The sequence below is a fragment of the Mirounga leonina genome, unplaced genomic scaffold, assembly GCF_011800145.1.
Source record: "Mirounga leonina isolate KUSES-001 unplaced genomic scaffold, KU_Mleo_1.0 Mir_168, whole genome shotgun sequence".
Classification (NCBI taxonomy): Eukaryota; Metazoa; Chordata; class Mammalia; order Carnivora; family Phocidae; genus Mirounga; species Mirounga leonina.
The window spans coordinates 19,438,798-19,461,427 of record NW_023270426.1 but is presented as its reverse complement, the minus strand read 5'-3'; the positions used below and the strand labels follow the sequence as shown (position 1 = coordinate 19,461,427).

General features: G+C 49.8%; 1 protein-coding gene across 1 annotated transcript in view; it reads right to left on the bottom strand.

Annotated features, from left to right (window-relative positions):
* Window positions 1-3,876: 3,876 nt before the first annotated feature.
* Window positions 3,877-22,630, bottom strand: part of CATSPER3 (cation channel sperm associated 3) — a 34,992-nt gene continuing 16,238 nt past the window's right edge. The window contains exons 3-8 of the mRNA XM_035014169.1: window positions 14,076-14,315; window positions 9,081-9,263; window positions 8,104-8,244; window positions 7,641-7,760; window positions 6,397-6,554; window positions 3,877-5,425 (exon numbers count right to left, since the gene is read on the bottom strand). Of these exons, the coding sequence (XP_034870060.1) occupies window positions 5,320-5,425; window positions 6,397-6,554; window positions 7,641-7,760; window positions 8,104-8,244; window positions 9,081-9,263; window positions 14,076-14,315 (948 nt within the window). The 3' untranslated portion in view covers window positions 3,877-5,319. The remainder of the gene's footprint in view (window positions 5,426-6,396; window positions 6,555-7,640; window positions 7,761-8,103; window positions 8,245-9,080; window positions 9,264-14,075; window positions 14,316-22,630) is intronic.

Here is a 22,630-nt window from a genome sequence, read left to right as displayed (position 1 = left end):
GCCACTTTGTATATGTGGTTTTATTTATTTCTCCTCTTCCAAAAAAAAAAAAAAATACAGAGGGTGTCATGTACGTACAGTTCTACCACTGGCTTTTCCCATCTGCCAATTTCCACTCCTTTTCTGCATGCTCATTCCAGGGTCAGGGGAAAAGCCAGCTACTCAAGCCAAGAGACTCACAAAGTGCCCCCTTTGGGTGCCCACAGCTTCTACCCTTGCTGATGAGTTACCTATGGGTGCAGAGGCAGGCAGAGAGCCAGAAAGGACCGACCTCAAGGTCACCACCTGAAAGACCAACTTTCTGGGTATGGGCACAGCACTGACAAGGCTGGCTTATCCTGCCTGCCGAGCTCACACCTGCCCAGCACATCCCTTCTGCCAGCCAAGCCTCCATGCGGGCTGGCTTCACTGAAACCCACGGAAGGGTGACTTCTAAGCCAAACCCTCTGCTGCCCAGGCTGTAATTTCCTGATTAGGCACTGTAGTCACAACCCATCCGTGTGCACCGATTGCTTCTTGCTGTGCTCTCCATCTCTGAGGCTCCCAGAGCCAAGCCAGTGGACACTGGGTCAACAGACTGCAGACTCGGGGCCTGCTCGGAAGGCATTCAGGGCTTGAGTTCTAACGTTCAAAAAATAGCTCTGAAAAGAAAGACCAAGGTCACTGAGAGGCTGTAGAGCAGTGGGTACATGTATGGCCTGCATTCAAATCCTGACTCGGCCCTTTAATGATGATCCTGGCCAAGTGATGGTCCCTGTGGGTGCCTGCTTACCCACCTGTAAAATGGAGCTAACGATTCCTTACAAGATCGGTGCACAGCTTTGTGGGAGAGCAAAAGGCACACTGCATGGCTGCGAATCCTGGCTCTTCCTCCTTAGTTGTACAGACCTGGGGGCTCCATCACCTTTCCAAACCTCAGTTTTACCGCCTGTTTAATGGGAATCATGAAAAATACCTAAGTGTCATGACATGATTCAGATCATGTATGTGAAAGTATCTCGCAGGCAGAAATGCCGACAAAACAGAAGGTGGTGTTTCCACTGTCAGCAACGAGAACGGACTGTACCTTCGGAGCCTGGGCCTGAACTCTGCTCGGACACATCCTCCCCTGGTCCAGTGGCAAATTGTGAAGAGGTCTTCTCATCTCAGACTACCATTCTAGGTGTCAAGGCACCGCTGGGAAAGGAGGGAGTCCAGGGCCACATGTGCTGAACTGTGGGGCAGGGGGGGACCCCGCTGTGAGAACATCATTGTCCCATCACCAGTGTACAGAGCATGGGGTCAGTCCCCAGTGTCCCAAGAGTTCTAGGACAGACTCTTCATCCCCCTTCGGCTTCTTCTGCACTTTCTTTTGAGACTTTGGTTTCATTTTGCAAAAGGCCAGCCACACATTGTGCCACCACCCCCAGGGGTGCTTCACCTACAGGCCTCTGAGCCCATTTGGGGGTTCAGGTGGTCGTTTGTAAAGCCCTCTTAACATTTCCCAATTTTAGCCTGAGAGGTCTCTATTATACAGGGTGATCTTTAGGCCACCTGAATATAATCCAGATTCCACGTGGTCAAATCCATTCAGGGGGTTCCATTTTTTTTAAAGGCACAGTCAGCAACCAAAAATCATCTTTAAATGATTCCAACCATGACTTGCCTCTCTCAAAGAACATCAGTGAGGACCCAGTTCTCACCCCCCAAGGACACCTGTCATCCCCATTTCTCCCCTTTGCAAGCCTCACACTCCATCTGGGTCAGAACCTCTGTCTAAAAGTCTCTGACTCTTGGCCCTCGGCTTTTACTTCCTTCTTCCCTCCCTGTCCCAGCTCCTGATTATGTAGACCCATCAAAACTGACTGGTCTCCTCATTTGCTCTCTGTTTTGCCCATTACCCTGACTCTCCAACACGGAGGAGATCAAGAGAGCACGAATTCTCCTCTTTCCTCTCTCTCCTGTCCCATCCTGGCTCTCCCCCACTCCCCCAGCACTGTGTCACCCAGAGTCTAGAGTAAAATCAAAGAGAGAACTCGGGGATGGTGAGGCGTGGGGCTGACCAGCACAGACAGAGCTCCGGGGGTGGGGGGGTGCGGAATGTGGGGAGGAGCGGGGCACTCACACGGTAGTAAATCTGTCTCCATCACATTTAGCCCCCATCTCGTCATTTCCAAAGCCCTGGGACTCGTATTGGCAGCCATCGCCTCTCCCTTCTGGGCAGCCTACTTAAGAATTCAGAGCTATCCTCTCTCTTGAGAGCCTGTGAACCAAGAGAGCAGGCCCAGGCAAGCTGGGGCCAGGGACAGAGACCAAAATAGGGAGAGAGACCACTGACAGCGAAGTCTGACTGAGTAAAGGGCCCTTTGAATTAGGAGGTGTTCTGTCTCACCCACATTTGACGAAACACAAGGTGTGCAGTTCTCAGCATCTCTGTGTAGGATTTCTAGGGGCTGTTGGAATAAATAGAGTTTATATTCTCCTTCACTGCCTGGATCGCCATAATATAGGGACTGCTTCCTGCTGGTGGAATCAACAAGCAGTTTAAAAGAAAAAAATCCGGCCACCTTCCAAACACCCCCAGCCTTGAATTCCAGATCCTTCCCACAGGAGCTAGGGGAGGGCCTGAGTGTGACCAAAAGACTCAAGCCCAGGTCCCCTGCATCCCAGTGCAGCTACCAAACCGCCAGGCTGACAGGATGGAGAGGAAAGAGCCATCTGGGGACAGCTCTGCTGGACCCAAGGGCTGGGGGCTGGTGAGAAGGGTCCTGCTTTCCTCAGCCAGGCCTGGGCAGGCAGAGCACTTCTGCCCCAAGCAAATCAATTGAAAGTCATGGCCAAGCCTGTTTGAGTTGGTGAGAGCCCAAGTGGGAATTCCAATCTGTCAATGTTTGCTCTGCAGACGAATAGAGCCAAACAGAAATGCTGCTCTGGGACTTTGCGCCAAATACCCGCTGGCTTGTTCTGCCCCCAGCGCTGGGCCAGCCCTCTGCACATCACCCTCTCCCAGCTCCCTGCTCAGTGACAGCCTACTGCTTGTGCCCTTAAAGGCAGCTGGCCCTCCCCACCGTGGCCCAGAGCCCCGTGCCCGGGGCTTCCCTGTGGGAACCCAGGCGTTCCAGGTCGTTCCGTGCCAGCTCCCCATGGAGACCCCTTCACCGCGCACCCCCAACACCGGTTCCTGACCTCTGCTTCCCGCTCTCGATGCCATACTGTCCTCCCTGCCGCCCTGAGGCTGGCCCAGGCCTTCTCGGCCCCTGACCAGCATGGCCCGCCGTGGCTGGTCGCCCAGCAGAGGCAGAGCCGACGGCAAGGAAGCTCCGGCCACCGCTGCCTCCAGCTTTCTTCACGCTCTCACATGTATTTCGTTCGGTCCTCAGAGTGGGTCAGTTTTATCAGCCCATTTCTCAGAGGAAATAGCTGTGTTTTCAGAAGATGTGGCACCTTGTCCAAGGTCACCCAGTTACGGAATCCAGACCTCCCCACTCCAAAACCGTGGCACTTTCCAACTTACCTCTCTGAGTCCAAGTTTTTTTTTTTTTTAATCTTTTGTTCACTTCCAGGGGCCTAAGGCAATTCTTGGGATTCCTGGTGAGAGCAGGGGAATGTGTTTTCATATCCTCCCGAGCAACGTAGGCACACAGCAATGCCAACAGCGTCCACAGCCGTGCGAGCAGCCGGCCGTGTTTGCTTTGCCCCACGCCTGGACCAGAGCCCTGGCCCCGAGGCCTGTCCTACAGAGGGGGCTCCACCCTCAGAGCGGCCATGGAAGCCCCCAGCCTTCCCGGCCAGGCACCACAGGCATAAAGCCCTGGGCCTCTCCCCGCTCCACGAAGGGCACCCACAACCTGCATACTTCAGCACCCCCCCCGCCACCCCCCCCCCCACAGGGGCACTGGCATGAAGTTTTCTGCGCCTCGGGAAACGAGGCTATCACCCCTGCCCTCGGAGGGCTCCCCGATAACATGGTGGCGGGTCTCACTCTCCAGAGCAAGACTTCTCTGCATTTTTACACGATGTGAGTGTGAACATTTGCAAATGGCAATGATTTGAGTCTCTTAGAAGACACGTGCTCTCTGCGTGCAAACAACTGTCACTTCCTTAGGGAAATTTCTCTCATCCAGTCTGGCTGGATTACTGGTTCCTCTACACAACCGAGCGCCCCAAGAGGACCAGAACTGGACTGTGGGTTTTCATGACAGCACCCCCAGCACCCGGCCCAGCTCAGTAAATAGTAGTTGGATGTATGAACAAAAACACGAGGAAAGGTTTCCAAGTGCCCTTGTCCCATGGCCTTGGAAGAGTTGTCACCTGTGCCCGGAGACCGTGGGTCCACACAGGGGACCCTTTGTCCAACCACTCTCAATTTTACCCCCCATGTTTTCTGCTGACCCGACTCCCCATTGTGGGTCTGGGGCTTTTTTTCCCTCAACTGTAGGTGCTGGTGTCCCCCGCCGCCCAAGCTCTGCCCAGAACTCCGTCCTCCTTCTGTCAGATGGGGCCCTGCTAAAGGAATGGGCCTCGAGAACAGCCCCCAGCAGTGGGAGCAGAGGGGCACCACAGGGCCTCTGGCCTGGCCAGTCAGGGACAAAGGGGTGTCAGCCAACCCTGCCCGCCCCGCCCCGTGTCTTCAGAAGATGCCATCATGGCCGGATCAAGGGAGTGTCACAACTCTGCTAGCCATGTGGCCAGGAATGACACCGAAAATGCCACCTTTCAAGTGAAAAGTCCTAACTAACCAACAGCCCAAAGTGCCCAATACTGCTGCTCCTTTGACCCCTCTAGGAGGTGCCCCCTGTACCCTTTGGGGCATCACGACCACTGTGAGCCTAGAGAAAAGCAGTCAGCTTCCAAAGACAGGTCCCCACGGGAGGAGGTGCATAGAGAGAAATGTTGCTTTGCCTGGGGTGGGGCACCCACAAAGAGGAGCCCAGCTTTAAGAGGTTCCAAGATCAGTGAGGCTACCCCAGCTCAAAGGAGCCATATGGGGCTGCTGGAGGCCCTTCTTGGTCTGGAGTCCTCAGGTGGCTTTCCCAGGAGCCCAGGGAGTCCTCGCTGCTGGGGTCAAGGGAGGAGAGAGCCAGTGTGGCCCCTGGACATGGCGTCTGGCCAAGGGCAAGTCTTGAGCATCCCTCCCCCTACTCCCCAGGCCTGGCTGTATCATGTTGAGGGGGGGCAGTCAATCGGACTTCATGGGCTCTTCCCAGGCCCAACCCCCCACGGCTGGGAAATACCACAAGCTTAAGCAACTGCAGAGAGGGCAATTCAGAAAGCCTGTGTTGAACGAGGGCCTGTCACGGCTTGCGAGGCACCTCGGTGCCTGGGTGCCCACGCCCCCCCCTACTTCTCATCAGCCTTTTCAGAGGACTGGGACTGTTTCTTCTGCGGCAAGTCTTCGAGCATCAGGCTCAACACGTGCGCGATCTCGTAGTACAGCTCCTGAAGCCTGGAAGTGGAACCAGGGGGAGGGGGCCTGGGCTCAACGTGGGCTCCACGCCCCCTGAGCCCTGCCCACTGCATGTCCGCACCTTGGATTCCCCACGCCTGGTAGGTGTGGGTGCAGGGAAGAGCAAGGACTGTAGAGCCAGATCGGGTCAGCTGGAATCCAGGGCCGCTGCTCTACCCGTGTTCCCCGGAGTAAGGTATTTCAACACACGTGTCAGGTTGGAGACACCAAATCCTGAGCTGTCAATGAGGTGACTATGTGGAGGTGACCAGACACTACCTGGCCCACTCTTCGGCGAAATATGGAGGTTCCCTGACCCCCTCCTTTGAGTTCCTCCAGTCTGTGAAGCCCTCCAGCAGGCTTCGGTCATGAAGCCAGCCCCCTGGTGTCCGTCCTCACTCAGGAGCCCCCTGTGACTCCTTAGTGGCCATGCCCCTCCCCTTCCTGCTCACTAATGGTCAGGTATAACTCCAGCTAAAGCACACGGAGCACAGCCCTGGGCCGGGCCAACTCAAAGCCCCCCACACTGCGTTTGGAGCATCAGCCCTCAGGTGACAGGTGGAAAAGGGGCAGGGACCTCCCAGAGTCACAAAGGAAGGTCGTAGCAGAACGAGGCCAGGAGCCTCAGCTCCTGCCTTGCCAATCAGTGCTCTTTCGTCTGACTTCTGAAAAGTGAGTAGTGAGGAGGGGCCCGAAGAGTCCAACCCAGCACTTCAAGGCCAGTGAGAGCAGGTCAGGGAGGCCCAGGGGAGCAGAGGTCCCTGAGCAACAGGCCTGTCCACACGGCAATGCAGCCCCCGTGCACACAGGGAGTCCTGCACGCCCAGGAAGGGCCTCACTTCAGCCACTTGCAGACAGGCCACCGTCCCCCTGCTTTCCCATGGCCCCTGCCATGGCCCCACCCTGAAGGAAGCCTAGGGACCAGGAAAGGCCTGGTCTCCAGGGCCAGGGGCAGTGGGGTGGGTACTGACTTGTAGATCGTAGTGTCCTGGTTGTCCAGAGTGGACAAATAGACATCGATGAAGGGCAGGCTGGTGCCAAAATCATCCAGGACCATGGGGTCAGTGTGCCGCAGGGTCTTCTTGAAGTTCTCTACCAGCTCACTGAAACTTCTGTAGTCAGCATTTTTCTAGAGAGGGAAGCATAAAGAGGGCAGTGAAGAGGAAGGCACAGGAACCCCTCACGAGAGGCCCAGGCAAAGGCCTGACCCCAGCCCCAGGGTAAGTCCTGCACCGAATCACAGGTTCACCCGACTCCCTCCAAGCCTTGGCCCCCCTGGCCACAGCAGCCTTGTGAGCCACCATCACTGACATGAGGACAGGTGACCCAGAAAGGAACCAGTGAGAGCCTGAGTGTGTGTGGCTCGGCGTGGTCTCACCCTACCCTGCACAAACTCGGGCACAGCCAAGACAGGCAGATGACTCCAGCTCAGAGAAGGGGCTCAGGAGGGATGCACTGGCTGCAGAGGGGAGGAGCAGCAGGGGTTCAGGACCCAGCAGAGCACCCAGCACCCAGCCTGAGGAGCTCGGAGAGCTTAGGCTGAAAAAAGAAGGCTCACTCCCAGGCTTTCACAGGTGTATCATGCTTGACAGAAGATCTCCAGCCTGCTATGCTCATCCTCGTTCCACTTTAGAAAAACCGGAGTTGAGTAGCACCTGTCAGGACCTCCATGGCCTCACCCCACACACTGGACAGGGCCTATGGCTGCCTGACGACCAGGGAGCATGAGTAACAAGAGCATTCCAGGGCGCCTGGGTGGCTCAGTTGGTTAAGCGACTGCCTTCGGCTCAGGTCATGATCCTGGAGTCCCGGGATCGAGTCCCGCATCGGGCTCCCTGCTCGGGAGGGAGTCTGCTTCTCCCTCTGACCTTCCTCCTTCTCATGCTCTCTGTCTCTCATTCTCTCTCTCTCAAATAAATAAATAAAATCTTTAAAAAAAAAAAAAAAAAGATTTTAAGAGCATTCCAGGCAGAAGGCCTGGCAGTGGAGTTGTGCCCCGGAAGAAGGGAGAAACTATAACTACAGTACTCAACTCTCTCAGAGGTCCAGACATATACAAAAATGTAGAGAATAAAGCCCAACTGTGGAAAACCCAGGGCATCAGAACCTGCCTTACCTGAGACCAGAGATGGCTGACACCACCTACCGTCCACACTGGCCCCAAGGCCCTCTTTGTCCATGGGCCTGTTTCCCCACCTGCCGGGAGATGGCCCACCTGCATCTGCATCAGCTTGCTGACCTCTTCCTGCTGCCGCTTTAGAATCACCTGCTTCTCCTCCATGAGCGTCATGTGCCGCTCCGCCAACAGCTCCCGCTCAAACTTTTTGATGGAGTCCTAGAGAGGGGGAAGACGGAGGTAAGCTGCAGGCTCTCACGGCATACCACCCCCCCCATCTGCCTTCTTCCCTAGCCTTGCATTGCTCCTCAGCAGGAGGAGCCCCCTCCATGCAGGGCCAGCCCCCAACTCAAGCTGCCCTCTGCAGCTGCAGGGACCCCGCAAGCCCCCCTTCTTGCTGACCGCCATCACGAGGCAGGGAAATGCCCTGGCCCAGGGAGAAGAGCGGGGCTGGGCAAGGGAGGGCCCACGGAGCCACCTCCTCGCCTCCCTGGAGACTGGGCCTACGGCTCCGCCTGCCACATCCAAGCCGACCCCCCCGTCCTTACAAGTGCAGCCTCACCTCAGTGTGAATGATCATCACACCCACGAACATACTGAGGAAGACGAAGGAGGCAAGCAAGATGAAGATGATGGTGAACGTCCGGCTGAGAGCCAAGTTGCGACTATCCAGCTGCTGTTGCAGGTCTGTCCAGCCATCGACCTGCGTGGGCACGGCAGGGTGTGCCGGGTGCCCAGGCCCCGCCGGGCAGCCCCAGCCCCCCTGAGGACGCAGCTGGCTCTGCCTTACAGCAGCCCCTCACCACCGCCCCCTTCCAATGACTCCAGCCCATGCATGCGGCTGGGGACGCAAGGCTCCATGGGGTACAGATACTACTGGCCAAGGTGCCCTGGGGGCTCTTCTCCAAAAGCCCACCCTCCCATCCTTCCTCTGCAAGACTCTCCTTTAGAAAGACCCCGGAGTCTCTCTTTCTAGACTTGGGCTTTGCAGGCAACTTCAGCCTAGTCCCAGAAAGCCTATGTGACATGGGTTTCATTTCTAAAGTAAACTTGATCCAAATGAGTTATCTTTTGAGAACTCTTTGAAAGTTTTACAGCCCTGTGGGACAAATGGGAATGCTCTAAGGAGTCACAAGATCAGAGAGAGGAATGGAACCCTGGCCAGGGCCCTGGCTTAGTCCTGGGAGGCCAGCCTTTAGCATCCCCAGCCCAGCTAAGTACCTGAACATGAGGAAGACCCCATGTAAGGCCCAGCCTGTCCACACAGCCACACCAACTGGCACTCCCTTCTTCTTCTTTTTTTAAAGATTTTTTTTTATTTATTTGACAGAGAGAGAGAGCACAAGCAGGGGGAGCAGCAGAGGGAGAGGGAGAAGCAGGCTTCCCACGGAGCAGAGAGCCTGACGTGGGGCCGAATCCCGGGACCCTGGGATCATGACCTGAGCCGAAGGCAGTCACTTAACCAATTGAGCCCCCCAGGCACCCCTAGCATTCCCTTCTTAAGGCCCCTGCCCCCACCCTTGTTCCCAAACACAGTACCGTGGCCAAGCTGAAGAGGGTGAAGAAGGCCACAGCCAGGTTCCCCCAGTTATTCTGATCACCCCTGTCTGGAAGTCCAAACAGGCAGAAGCCCAAGATAGCGAAGATGAACATGAGGACGAAGAGCAGGAAGAGCACGGAGGCCACGATGTAGGCTGTCTGCCCCACGGCAGTGATGAGTGTCTACAAGGCAGAAGCACTGGGGCTAGGCCAGGCTGCCAGGCTGAGTGGGGCTCAGCGGACAGGTCCAGTCTGCCCACACCCCAGCTGGCCCCAGCAACCAGTGCCAGGCCCCATAAAGGGTTGGATGGATGGATGGATGGATGGATGGATGGATGGATGGATGGATGGGAACTGTGCCCAGACTGAGGGCTGGACCAACACAATAGTGGTTGAGCAGTGCCTGGCCCCACCATCAGTCAGCCATGGGCAGATGGTCCTCAGGCCTGGGTGTCTCCCCAGCAGCACCACTAGCCACTCCACTTGAGCCCGGGCCTGCCTCTGGGTCATCCCAAGGTGTCTGCTCTTACCTCTCAGCTGAGGGCCAGCTCTGCATGCTCTGCCAAGCCCAGGAGAAGTAGCAGAGCTACCCCGGGTATGGGAATGATGAAAGCTGAGGGGAGCGTGGCTTCCCATTCTTTCTGGGTCCTGTTCCACAGGTAGGTCTCCATCCCATGACCTCAGTCATCCCCTAGGAAGTGGGCATCTGTCTGGCCTCCCACTATGTTGACCACTCCTGGGGAGCACAGCGTATGGCTCCTCATTGTTCATTCTCCACACCCCAGAGTCTTGCATGCACTTGGTGCTCAAGACACGGTCACCTACCTAGATGCTGCCACGGATATCATTTTAAAGCAGGTGGGCATTATCATCTGTCACGTTTCAAGATGAGGAAGCAGAGGCTCAGAAAAGCAAGAAGTCTTGGCCAATATAGCGGCAGAGCTAGGACCAACTCCTGAGCCCTTTGCCTTGTGCCACCAACTTCACCCACTAGGGCCCCCTTCTCCAGGTCAAGAAACTGTTTATTGGCTTCACACTAGAACAGAAATACTGGAGAGAGCTGAGCCCTGGGACAGTGAAGCGCTGACAGTATGGGATGACTTGGGAAGCGGAAAGACCAGCAGAGAGCCCTGGTGCTGCACGTGGACTGGCTGGACAGCTCCTGGCAGAGGGGAATGCGTCCCTCTCCTTGGGGGAAGAGAATCAGGGTTTGGGGATTCATTCCAGAAGAGGTGAGATGTACAAAACCGCCTCCCTCCCTGCGAGACAGAGACAGAACTTCTTTCCCAAGACGACTGAGAGGGAAGAGGCAAGCACTCATGAGAAACACTACCCTGGGACGCAGTCCGCAGAAGAGGCCTGCCCAGGCAGGCAGGAAAGGGGCAGCCCCGAGCGGGAGAACCCGGAGCATCGGAGAATGGGGAGGACATTCTCAAGCTGGGGGTCCCACTTCTAGGCCAGCCCGAAGCCCAGTGCGACCTGAGGCCAAAGCCAAGCAGCCTGGAGAACAGTGGAGGAGAAGTCCTGCTCTCCAGAAGCCCTGACACGTGGGACTCCTGACGGCTGGCCTTGACAATGTTCTTGGAGCAGAGTCCAGGCAGGCCCCGTTAGTCTGCAGTCCGGAGGTATGGAAATCCAATCCCAGCAGATGGTTGCCCCAAACCCCACAGGCTGGTAGCTCCTTCCCGAGGAAATCCGGGGCTTTCAAAGGTGCCTGATTTTGAATTCCCAGACTCTTTCTTTGGGGAAGCAATTCATCGCCCCTAGTTCAGCTCTCCCGGGCTCTGGGTCAAGCTGGAGCTGTCCTCCTGGCCCCGAGGCACTCAGGCTATGGGGAAGAGCTAGAGGCAGGGCAGGGAAGGTGATGAGCTCCAAGGGGCAGGAGTCCCGCACCGGAAGGTAGTTCTTTGGGCTGAAATGCAGAGGAACGGGGGCAGTGTGGCCCTCGGCTGCCCAGCCCACAGACCCTGTCTGTGTGCAAAACAACACGGAACTATTCCCTCACCGTATAGGTTTATTGCCCTGAGTGGGGGCAGAGAGTGTCATTTTAATTCATCAGGGGACAGGACCCAGGAATGTGCCAGAGTGCCAGCTCTGTGGGCTCTGAGGCTATGATTTCAGTGAATATAAATTAGCAGAGGTACGGGTCCCACCTCTGGCACCTCCAGCCCCACCTGGCCAATGTACAGAGGCTGTGTGATCTAGAGTCACTTCTCTGCCCCTAGGGATCTGGGGTCCTATGATATCCCGAAGGCCATAGGTGAGCCACAGCCAAGTGGCCTGGTCGTCCCCAGGGAACAACTTTGGGATGCAAGGCTCTGCTGAATGACAGAAACCCCTGAGGTCAAACATGGGCCATGGATGTCTGTGTGAATATTCTGTCTGCATGTCCATGGGTCTCTGTTCATGTCTACAAGAACCAAAGGCTGAACAAAGGTCTGCAGTCACCAAGCAAGCCAGGCTGAGCCCTGGGACAGACCTTGGCCAGCAGGGAGGGCTGTCTTCTCATCACTAGATCGCTGCCCTGGAAAGATGGGGTGTCCCTGCCAGGCCCTAAACCTCAGGCTCTTTCAGACCAGGCTGCCACGACAGAGCCAAGACGATGTACTCGGCAGACAGCTCGTGCCCTCAGCTTGACAAGGTGCCAGGCTCGGTCACTGGCCCTCCCCCAGACCCCAGTCCCATATGGCTCCCTCCTCCCCATGAAGCCCTGGGCTTCCTTTCCCTCAGCCCACAGCCATCATCCTCCTTCCTCACATGCCTCCTGGAGGTCTCTGCCACCTTCGTTCCATGGTGACCTCTTTCCTGGCCTCACCTGAAAACCCGCTCCTCGGCAGGACATCACTCCTCAGTAGCCAGCTCAAGGGAGGCTGCCTAGTCCCCACTGGCCTGATTGAGGAGGCCACCCCTGCCTCACCCTCAGAAATGCTACCTCCATGGGCAAAGCCCCTCCTTCCAGAAAGAGCCAGCCTTCTAGCTAACCACACCCCCTCGTGTCTTGGGATCTCTGCCTCCAGGCTCCACGCCATGCTGCTATCGTCCTCGGGGCCTTCAGCACCCCTATGGAATATCAACCATCCCCCAGGCCTCTTTGTCCCTTGACTCCCTCATCCCCAGTGACCCTTGCACTGCTTTCAGCTCCTGCTCCTTTGGTGCCCAACACCTGCAAAAAGCAGCCTATACTTCCAACTGTCTGACTGTTGTCTCAGTCTGAGGTCCTCATCACCCAGCATCCACTTCCCAAGGACCTCCAGTCCTCTTTCCTGTCCACCCACCTTGCCACCATCCCTACCTGCCATGGACTCCAATGTCTGGCACCTCTGACGCTCCCTTCCCCCGCTTCTAGGACACATTATAGGGTCTATCTCTAGCCACAAACAAGGGGAGCCACTCTCAGGTTTGAAAGGAAGGCTGCCACAAGTTGATGTACCCTTTAAAGATTCTCCCCAGCTGCAGGGGCATTCCTGCCTCAGGGCCCTCTCAGGAGTGTGGGAAGCCAGTACGGGAATCCTGATGAAGGTGAGTGCTGATGGAGAAAAGATGAGGACGGGTCACTAACTACATAGGAGGCCACACACCAGGACTTTAAGACAGAGGCGTCAATGCTGACGCTCAAATTTATGACCTGGCTGTTGAATGGGGGTGGGGTGCAGCCTTCACAAAAAGACACAACACAGGAGGAGGGGCCGGGGTCTGGGGAGGCGAGGGTGGGGGAGAGTGATGACTTCCAGCTCAGACGGGATGGGTTTGAGGAGCACATGAGAGGCCGTGTGTCTGGAGTCAGAGAGAAGCGTGGGCAAGGTGAAGACCCCTGAAACGTGGAAAAGATCACCCAAAGAGGATATGCAGGGTGTGGTGGGTGAAGAGAACTTGGGGTATAGTCTTGAGAAACAGCACGCACCCAAGACATCGAGCTCAAGAGGCTGGAGGAACCCTAAGAGAAGGCAGTGACGGGGTGCCAATGGAATTGGCCGATGGACTTGGTGACAAGGAGGTTGTTGACTACCTCAGAGAGGCTAGTTCCTTTGGAGGGAAGAAGCCAGGGCACAAATGACAGGTAAGGAAGTGGGGAGTAGGAGTTATGGCCACCTCTTTCCAGGAGCCGCACCACTAAGGGAAGGACAGGAGGCCTGGCCTCCACTGTCTGGGAGGGGACCCACAGGCATGTGACTACATGAGAGCATGCAATGAATGAACAGGGGTCTGTGGCAGGGGGAACTCTTCAACATTGTCCTCATCTCGTCCCCCAGGCCTGGGGCTGCTAAGTGTAGGGCCGAGGTCCCAGACAGACGTCCAGGCTGGGCTAGGGGCAATCTCTCAGCAAAACAGGCTGACACACACCCGAGCTGGTCAAATGGGTCCAAGGCATCCCCTTCCTGGAGAAGCGTGGACATGGGGCACAGAGCCAGAGCAAACATACTGTGCCCAGGACGGATGCTTCAGGGCAGGTTGGGTCTGCTATGAGGAGTTTTCTGAAACCTCCTGAGCCAAAGAAAGACCGGTCACCCCATGACCTCTCAGCAGGAGCACCATTCCTAGAGCTGCCTGAACAAAGTAATGAGACCAGTCCCATCAAGAGAAGCAGCAGATTTTTAGCTGTACGGGGAAAGTATATAATTAAAATTGAGAGGCCAGCACCACCAAGGAGCTATAGACTCCTAGGACTGTAGTACCATAAGAAAGTCAGTCCCTTTGGTAGTATGGGAGAGAGGAAACGTTTGCATGGCCCCTGGAGTCAGCCACACCTTTCAGATCTCAGGGTGGCATCTAACTGCTGAGTGACCATGGGTCTCAGTTTCTTCATCTGTAAAATAGAGCCAATGATACCCTTCCTCAATTGTTTTAAGATGAAATGAGGTAACATTGGTAAAGATCAACCTGCCATACAGTAGGATTCAATAACTGGATGGTGGTGGTAGAATGATGATTTCCTCAGGGGCTGGTGGGCACACAGGCCCCTGCACTCCCAGAGCACAGCACCCCCAGGCCACTCACCCGGATGCCACGGCTATAGGTTATAAGCTTGAGGATACGCAGGGACTGCATGCCATCAGCAATGTTGAGGTAGGGGTAGTGCTTGCCCTTGAATCTGCGGAGACTGTAGGGGATGAAGATAGTGATGATAATGATTACATCCAGCAGGTTATAGCCATCCTTCCAGTAGTTGATGGGGTCCACGTAGAGCTTCATGCAGAACTCGGAGCTATAGATGGACACAAAGACCAGCTCAGAGACCTGCGGGGGAGCCGAGGGTCAGAGGGTCAGGCCAAGCTGCAGAACCCCATCATTCTGCCCTCTCCCTGCCTGAGGCGCCAGATCGGCTGTGTGCATCTCAGGGGGAGGGCACTCCCCAGTCACCCACGTGAGAGAGAAACCCGGGCAGGGTCACAGGCACCCAGCGGACACACAGTGTGTCTGATTCTCTTCCCCTTCTGCATCTTCCCTCCCTGCAGCCCTAAGCCTGGGGCTAGGTCACACCCAGGGTGCTTGAGAATGACGGACTGACTAGAAGACAGAATGGCCATCTAGACCCCGGTCTAAGTCAACTGAACACCTCAGGTAACCTAAAAGTAATCTTTCCCAAAGAGAAGATCCCAGGAGTTTTCTGGCCAACCTGAATATCCAAACTTTTTGGAGCAGAGATGAAATACTGAAATATCTACTAATATTCATCCATTCATCACACACACTGAAAATCAGTTAACTGTTTCTGAGGAACAGTCTGCTTTTTTCCTACTTCTATACTTTATGAAATAATCTTACTCAAATTCTTCTCATGCATCTACAACTCCAGTGGCTTTGATTTTACCAAAAGGTACTTCTTAGGTGATAAAACTTTCTCTTCGTTATCAGTGCATTCATTCACTGAAGCAGCTTTGATTAAGCAGCCCCGTGAGCCAAGCAAGAACTGTTGTAGGGAAAACATAACAATGAATAAGACAGAAAATGTTCAGCCCCCAGGAAGCATATGATCTAGTAGGGGGAGACAGAAGTGAAGGCTCAAACAAATAACAGATAATATAATACCGGGTAGGAAGGAAGGGGAGTAGAGGAGACAGCCAAAGGAGATAGAAGGACTGGTCAGGTCGGGGAGGGAGAGTCGTGGCAGCTATTTTAGAAAAGGCGGTGGGGGCGCCTGGGTGGCTCAGTCGGTGAAGCGTCTGCCTCCGGCTCAGGTCATGATCCCAGAGTCCTGGGATTAAGCCCCACATTGGGCTCCCTGCTCCACAGGAAGCCTGCTTCTCCCTCTCCCACTCCCCCTGCTTCTGTTCCCTCTCTCGCTGTGTCTCTCTCCATCAAATAAATAAATAAAATCTTAAAAAAAAAAAAAAAAGAAAGAAAGAAAAGGCGGTGAGTAGAGGCCTTGGAATGGAGCCATAATAAAAACTGGGACAAAGTTCCCCAATGGCAAGTACTAGGGCGTTCAGGTGAGAAACGGTTTGTTCAAAGAACAGCAAAGTCAGCATGGCTAGAACAGAAAGGGGCAAGCAGAGCAGGAGATGCTGCTGGAGGGGCAGGCCACGTAGGAAGGCCTGGTGAGAGCTTTGGATTTGAACCTCCACCTTGGAGGATTCTGAGCAAGGGAGAGATATGAGCTAACTTACATTTTTAAGAGATCTCGATGGAAAAGAGACTGGCGGGAAGCTGGCAAGAAGGGCGAGTGGGGGGTGGCTTAGGGAGGAAGAGACAGATAGCAGGAGAATGATTTCTCACAGTCACCCAGCAAGAGGGGAGATTTAGACCGGACTGGACTGGGGGATGGTGTGGAGTCAAAGGGAAGAGGAGAGAGAGAAAGAAAGAGAGCGAGCACGAGCGGGGGGCAGGGGGGGTGGTGCGGGGGGAAGGGAGAAGCAGGCTTCCCGCTGAGCAGGGAGCCCTATGCTGGGCTCAATCCCAGGAACCCCAGATCATGACCTGAGCTGGAGGCAGATGCTTAACCAACTGAGCCACCCAGGCACCCCTAAATGGATAAATACCTCTAAAAATAAATAAAACTATGAGATTCATCAATGTTGATATGTGTAAACCTAGTTTATAGTTTTACTACTATGTAGCAATACCACTCATGAAAATACTGTAATTCATTTATCTAGTTACCCATTGGGTGATATTTGGCTTGTTGGTAATTTTTACTATTACAAACAGCATAACAGGACAAAAAGGGTGAGTAATTGGTGTACAGTTTATCATATCCATGTGTAAAGCTTCCCTCGGTTACAGACCTAGAAGTGGAATTAGCGAGTTGTAGGATATGAGCACCTTCAACTTCACTGGATAGTGAGATGTGTTTTCTGAAGCTATTGTACCAATTTAATACCACAATGTTTCTACTGCTTTAAGAGCTTACCAACAATTCCCTCTGTTGAACTTCTCCATTTTTGTCAGTCTGATGAATATGCAATGGTATCTTACTTTTTATTTTATTTGTCATTTCTCTAATTAATGAAGCTGGACATCTTTTTATATGTTTAAATTGTAAACTGCCTGTTTCTTATCTTTGGCCAAATTCTCTGCTGGATTTTTTTTCTTATTGGCCTGCACAACAATCAATTTTTCAGATATTTTGAATCCTGATTCTTTACCTGTTATATGTGTTACAAATACCTTCTCTGATGCTGACTTACGTTTTCACCTTTTCAATGATCTTTTGATGAACAGAAGTTTAAAATCTTAATGGAATCAAATGAACCAAACCATTTTTTCACGACATATATTTCGTATTTTAAGAAACCTTCCCCTCCTGAGATCATACAAGTATTCTGTATTTTCTTCTAAACATTTTGAAGTGTCACTTCCACGTCGGGTCTTTAACCCAGTTGTGTCTGCTGTGAGGCCAAGTTCCAGTGACACGCTTTCTCCATATGCACAACCAAGGGTCCCAGTACTATTTCCTGCAGAAGGCACCCCTTGGCTACTCGCCCACAGCGCCCCCTGACAGGTACGCTGTCTCTGTATGGACCAGGGTCTGTTTCCCAGCACTCTTCCCTGTTGCACTGGCCTCTCTGTCTACTGCCTCCTCACCCTGCCTTCATTGCGAAAGCTCTACACAAAGTCTGGTTATCTGGTAAGTCTAGCCTTCTCTCCCCTTTTAACTTTCAAAGTCATCTTGTTTGCTTTTACTCTTTCATTTTGTTCTCTTAATTTTAGCATCAGCTTTTGGCAACCCATAAAAAACACTCTGCCTTTATTTCTTATTGGAATTGCATTGATTTTATGGACTACTTTGGGGAGACTGCACCTCTAAGAAACTGAGCCTTTCTATCCATGGTCTGATAGATCTTTCCATTTCTTTGTTTTCTTTAAACAACCTTCATATATTTGAATTGTTTTCTCCTTAAAGATCACACAAATCTGGGGCACCTGGGTGGCTCAGTTGGTTAAGTGTCTGCCTTTAGGGGTGCCTGGGTGGCTCAGTCATTAAGCGTCTGCCTTCAGTTCAGGTCATGATCCCGGGGTCCTGGTTTCGAGCCCCGCATCGGGCTTCCTGCTCAGTAGGAAGCCTGCTTCTCCCTCTCCCACTCCCCCTGCTTGTGTTCCCTCTCTCGCTGTCTCTCTCTCTGTCAAATAAATAAAATCTTTAAAAAAAAAAAAGTGTCTGCCTTTAGCTTGGGTCATGATCCTGGGGTCCTAGGATCAAGTCCCATGCTGAGCTCCCTGCTCAGCAGGGTACCTGCTTCTCCCTCTGTCCTTCCCCCCTCTTGTGCTCTTGCTCTCTTTTTCTCAAATAAAATTTTTTAAAAATCACACACCTTTTATGAGATTTATTAGATTTTATTAAATCTTTTGTCTAAGTACTTTTCATATTTTGTTATTAGAAGTGCTGTTTTATAGCTGATATATTAAATGTAATTAATTTTATTTATTAATCATATATCCAGCAAATTTGCTGGACTTTATAATTATTAGCTTTATTAATTAGTATTAACTTTATTAATTAACAATTTTTTCCAGATTCTTTTGGGAGTTCTATGCAGAAATGACAGTATTTTTCTAAACCTTGAAAGAGAATACTGCTAAAGTTTCATCACTGTGTGTGAACTTTGATACAAGTTTTACATAGGTACCCTTAATTGGGTTAAAAATAAGTCCTTTCTATTCCTAGTTTGCTAAGCTTTTATCTCTTTTTTTTTTTTAGATTTTTAAAAAATTTATTTATTAGAAAGAGAGCACGAACGGGGGAAGAGGGAGAGGAAGACGCAGACTCCCCGCTGAGCAGGGAGCCTGACATGGGGCTCAATCCCAGGACCTGAGATCATGACCTGAGCCAAAGGCAGATCCTTAACCAACTGAGCCACCCAGGTGCCCCGCTAAGTTTTTATATTGAAGGATATTTATGATAAACTTTTTCTGCTTCTCTTGAAATTATCTTATGGGGTTGTTTTCTCCTTTAATGTTTTAAGCTGGCTAATAAAATATGTAGGTTTTTCTAATACTTGAATTCCTGAAAAAAAAAATTTGGCAATGATATATACTCTTTTTCATCCATTTTCTAATTCAGTTTCCTAATGTTCTGTTTGGGATTTTTGTGTTAATGTTCATATAATTGGGTATAATTTTTCTTTCTCATACTATCCTTGCCTAGTTTGGCATGATGGTTTTACTAGCCTCACAAGATGAACAGTCTGTGGGCAGGGCAAATATACTCATTTATCTAATCACTGCAAGCATTTTATATGTTTGGAATTGTATTTCCATGAATGTAAAACCATCTAGTCCAGGTTAGTGTGTAGGTTTCAGGGATAAAGTTTTAACTACTAATTCAATGCTTTGTAGCTATTAAAAGAAATATAAAGACATATAAAGATTATTTCAGGTTTTTGCTTTTTTATTGAAAATCAGTTTTATAAATTTTTTCTAGAATATCTTATTTCAGCTAGGTTTTCAAATTCATTGGCATAAAATTATTAGATTACTGATATCTACTGTATCTGTAATTTTCCTTTTAAATCCCTAATATAAGGGGCACATGGGTTACTCCATCAATCAGGCATCTGCCTTTGGCTCAGGTCATGATCGCGGGGTCCTGGGATTGAGCCCCACATAGGGCTCCGTGCACAGCGAGGAGCCTGCTTCTCCCTCTGCCGCTCCCCCCTGCTTATACTCTTGCCTTCTCTCTCTCTCAAATGAATAAATAAAAAATCTTAAACAAAAAAAACCCCTAACATGATTCAGGGTTTCCATTTGTCTTGTCTCATGAACAAAGTTATTTTAAATTGTTTTCTAAGGTCTAACTTTGGCTTTGTTGATACTTTCCATTGAATCTTTGCTTTCTATTTCATTAATTTTTGCTCTTTATTATTTCCTTTTTTCTACTTTCCTTTTTTTCTTCTACTTTTCCTTCCTTTTTCCTTCTTTTTGATCTTATTCTGTTGCTCTTTTCCAAAAGGTCAGCTCATAAATTTTTTAAAATTGAGGTATAATTCATGTACCATAAAATTCATCATTTTAAAATGGAAAATTCAATGAAAAGGGGGTTAGTTTTGAATATTCATAATCTTTGTTCTTGATTATGATAAAATATATACATAACATGAAAATTACCATATTTAACTATTTTTAGGTATACAATCAATTCAGTGGAATTAAGTGCATTCACAATATTGTGCAACCATCACCACCATCTGTTTCCAGAACTATTTCATCCTCCCAAGGAGAAACTCTGTACCAATAAACAGTAATTTCACATTCCCCTCTCCCCCAGCCCCCCAGGAAACTCCATTCTATTTTCTGTCAGAATTTTCCTGTTCTAGGTACTTCGTATAGATGAAACCATACAATGTTTGCCCTTTTACACCTGTTTTATTTCACTTAGCATAATGCATTCAAGGTTTATCCACACTGTAGCATGTATCACAATTTCATTCTTTTTTAAGGCTGAATAATATTCCATTTTATGTATAGACACATTTTCTTTGTCCATTCATCAGCCAATGAACATGTGATTTGCTTCCACCTTTTGGCTACTGTGAACAATGGTGCCATGAACACTGGTGTACAAGAATCTGAGTCCCTGTTTCCGATTCTTTTGCGTATATACTTGGAAGTGGAATTGCTGGATCGTATGGCAATTCTATGTTTAACTTTTTGAGATGTTTTCTAGAGCAGCTACATGATTTTACATTCACACCAGCAATGCACAAGGGTTCTAACTTCTTCATGTCCACATCACCAACACTTGTTCTTTTCCATTTCACAGTTTCTGATTTTATAACAGCTGTAATAACTAGGGTGTGGAGTTGTATCTTATTATGATTTTGATTTACATTTCCCATTCTAATGACTAGTGATTTTGAACATCTTTTAATGTGCTTATTGGTCATTTGTATATCTTCCTTAGAGAAATGTCTACTCAAGTCCTTTGGATATTTTTAAATTGGGTTGTTTATTTTGTTGTTGATGTTATTACTGTTGAGTGTGGGAGCTCTTTAATCTGCATGTTAACCATTTATCAGATTCATGATGTGCAAATATTTTCTCCCTTTCTGTGGCTTATCTATTCACTCTCTTGAGAGTTCCCTGAGACTCACAAATGTTTTTATTTAAGGAGGTCTAATTTATCTGTTTTCCCTTTAACAAAAGCATGTGCTTTTGGCATCATACCTAAGCATCTATTGCCAGATTCAAGGTCATGAACATTCACCCCTGTTTCTTCTAAGAATTCTAGCTTTTATATTTAGGACGTTGACCCATTTTGAGTTAAATTTTGAATATGGTGTAAGGTAGGGGACCAAGTTTATTCTTTGCATGTGGATATCAAGTTGTCCTAGAACCATATGATGAAGAGACTATTCCTGCCCCAACTAAATGGTCTTGGCATTCTTGTCGAAAATCAATTAACCATACCTAATTTGGTTTTATCCCTAGAATTTCAATTGTATTCCATACGTCTATGTCTATTCTTATGACAGTACCACACTGTTTTGATTACAGTATCTCTGTAGTAAGTTTTGAAGTCAGAAAGTGCAAGTCCTCCAAGTCTGTTCTTCATATGCAATATTGTTTTGGCTACTCAAGGAGCTTTGCACATTCATATGAATTTGAGAATTTACTTTTTAGTTTCTTTTTTTAAAAAAGGGTCTTGAAATTTTGATAGGGATTGCATTGAATTTGTAGGTCTCTCTGGGTAGTCTTTGTAACAAGTCTTTGTTTTTTTTTTTTTTAAGATTTTTATCTACCCATTTGAGAGAGAGAGTATAGGCAGGGGGAGGGGCAGAGGGACAAGCAGACTCCCCACTGAGTGAGAAGCCTCATTCAGGGTCCAATCTCAGGACCCCAATATCATAACTTGAGCCAAAGTCAGTCGCTTAACCAACTGAGCCAGCAAGGTACCCCTGTAACAAGTCTTAACAAGTCTTCTAATCCATGAATACAGGATGTCTTTCCATTATTGTCGGTCTTATTTCTTTCATCAATGTTCTGTAGTTTTCAGGACACACATCTCTCATCTCCTTGATGAAATCTAGTCCTAGGTATTTTATTATTTTGGATGCTTTTGTAAGTTGAATTTTCTTAATTTCTTTTTCAGATTGTTCATTGTTCATATATAGAAATATGTCTGATTATTGTTGTTGACCTGTGTCGTACAACTTTGCTCAGTTTAATAGTCCTAATAGGGGTGTGTGTATTCTTTGGGATTCTCTATACATAATATCAAGGCACATGCAAACAAAGATAATCAAAATTTTTCCTTTCCAATTTGAATACATCTTATTACTTTTTCTTAATTCCTTTGGCTAGGACTTCCAGCATAATTTTTAAAAATGGAGAAAGCAGGCATCTTTGTCGTTTTTCTGATCTTATTTAGATTAGAAAGATTTCCAATCTTTCACCCCTGAGTATGATGTTAACTGGATTTTTTCATAAATACCCATTATCAGGTTAAGGAATTTCCCTTCTATTTCTAGTTTGTTAGGTTTTGTTTGGCTTGTTGTTTGTTTTTAAATCATGAAAGGGTATTGGATTTTGTCAAATTCTTATTCAGTAAGAACTGATGCAAACATGGATTTTCTTTCCTTCATTCTACTGGTGTATTACATTGACTGACTTTCATATGTTGAAGGCATTCCAGGGATAAATCTAGTAATGAATCATGGTGTCATGATCATGGTGTATAATCCTTTAAAGTATGCTGTTGGATTCAGTTTGTTAGTATCTCCATGAGGATTTTTGCATCTGTATTCACAAGGAATATCTGTCTATGGTTTTCTTTCCTTGTGATATCTTTGGCTTTGGTATCAGGGTAATGCTCGACTGATGTAATGAATTCAAAAGTGTTCTATCCTCTTCTATTTTTTGGAAGTTTCAAAAGCATTAGTATTCATTCTTCTTTAAATGCAGGGGAAAGGGAAGCCTGGGTGGCTCAGTCGGTTAACCATCTGCCTTTGGCTCAGGTCATGACTCCAGGGGTCTGGGATCAAGCCCTGAGTTGGACTACCTGCTCAGCAGGGAGTCTGCTTCTCCCTCTCCCTCTGCCCTTCCTCCTGCCTGTGGTCTCTCTGTCTCAAATAAATAAATAAATAAATAAATAAATAAATAAATAAATAAATAAA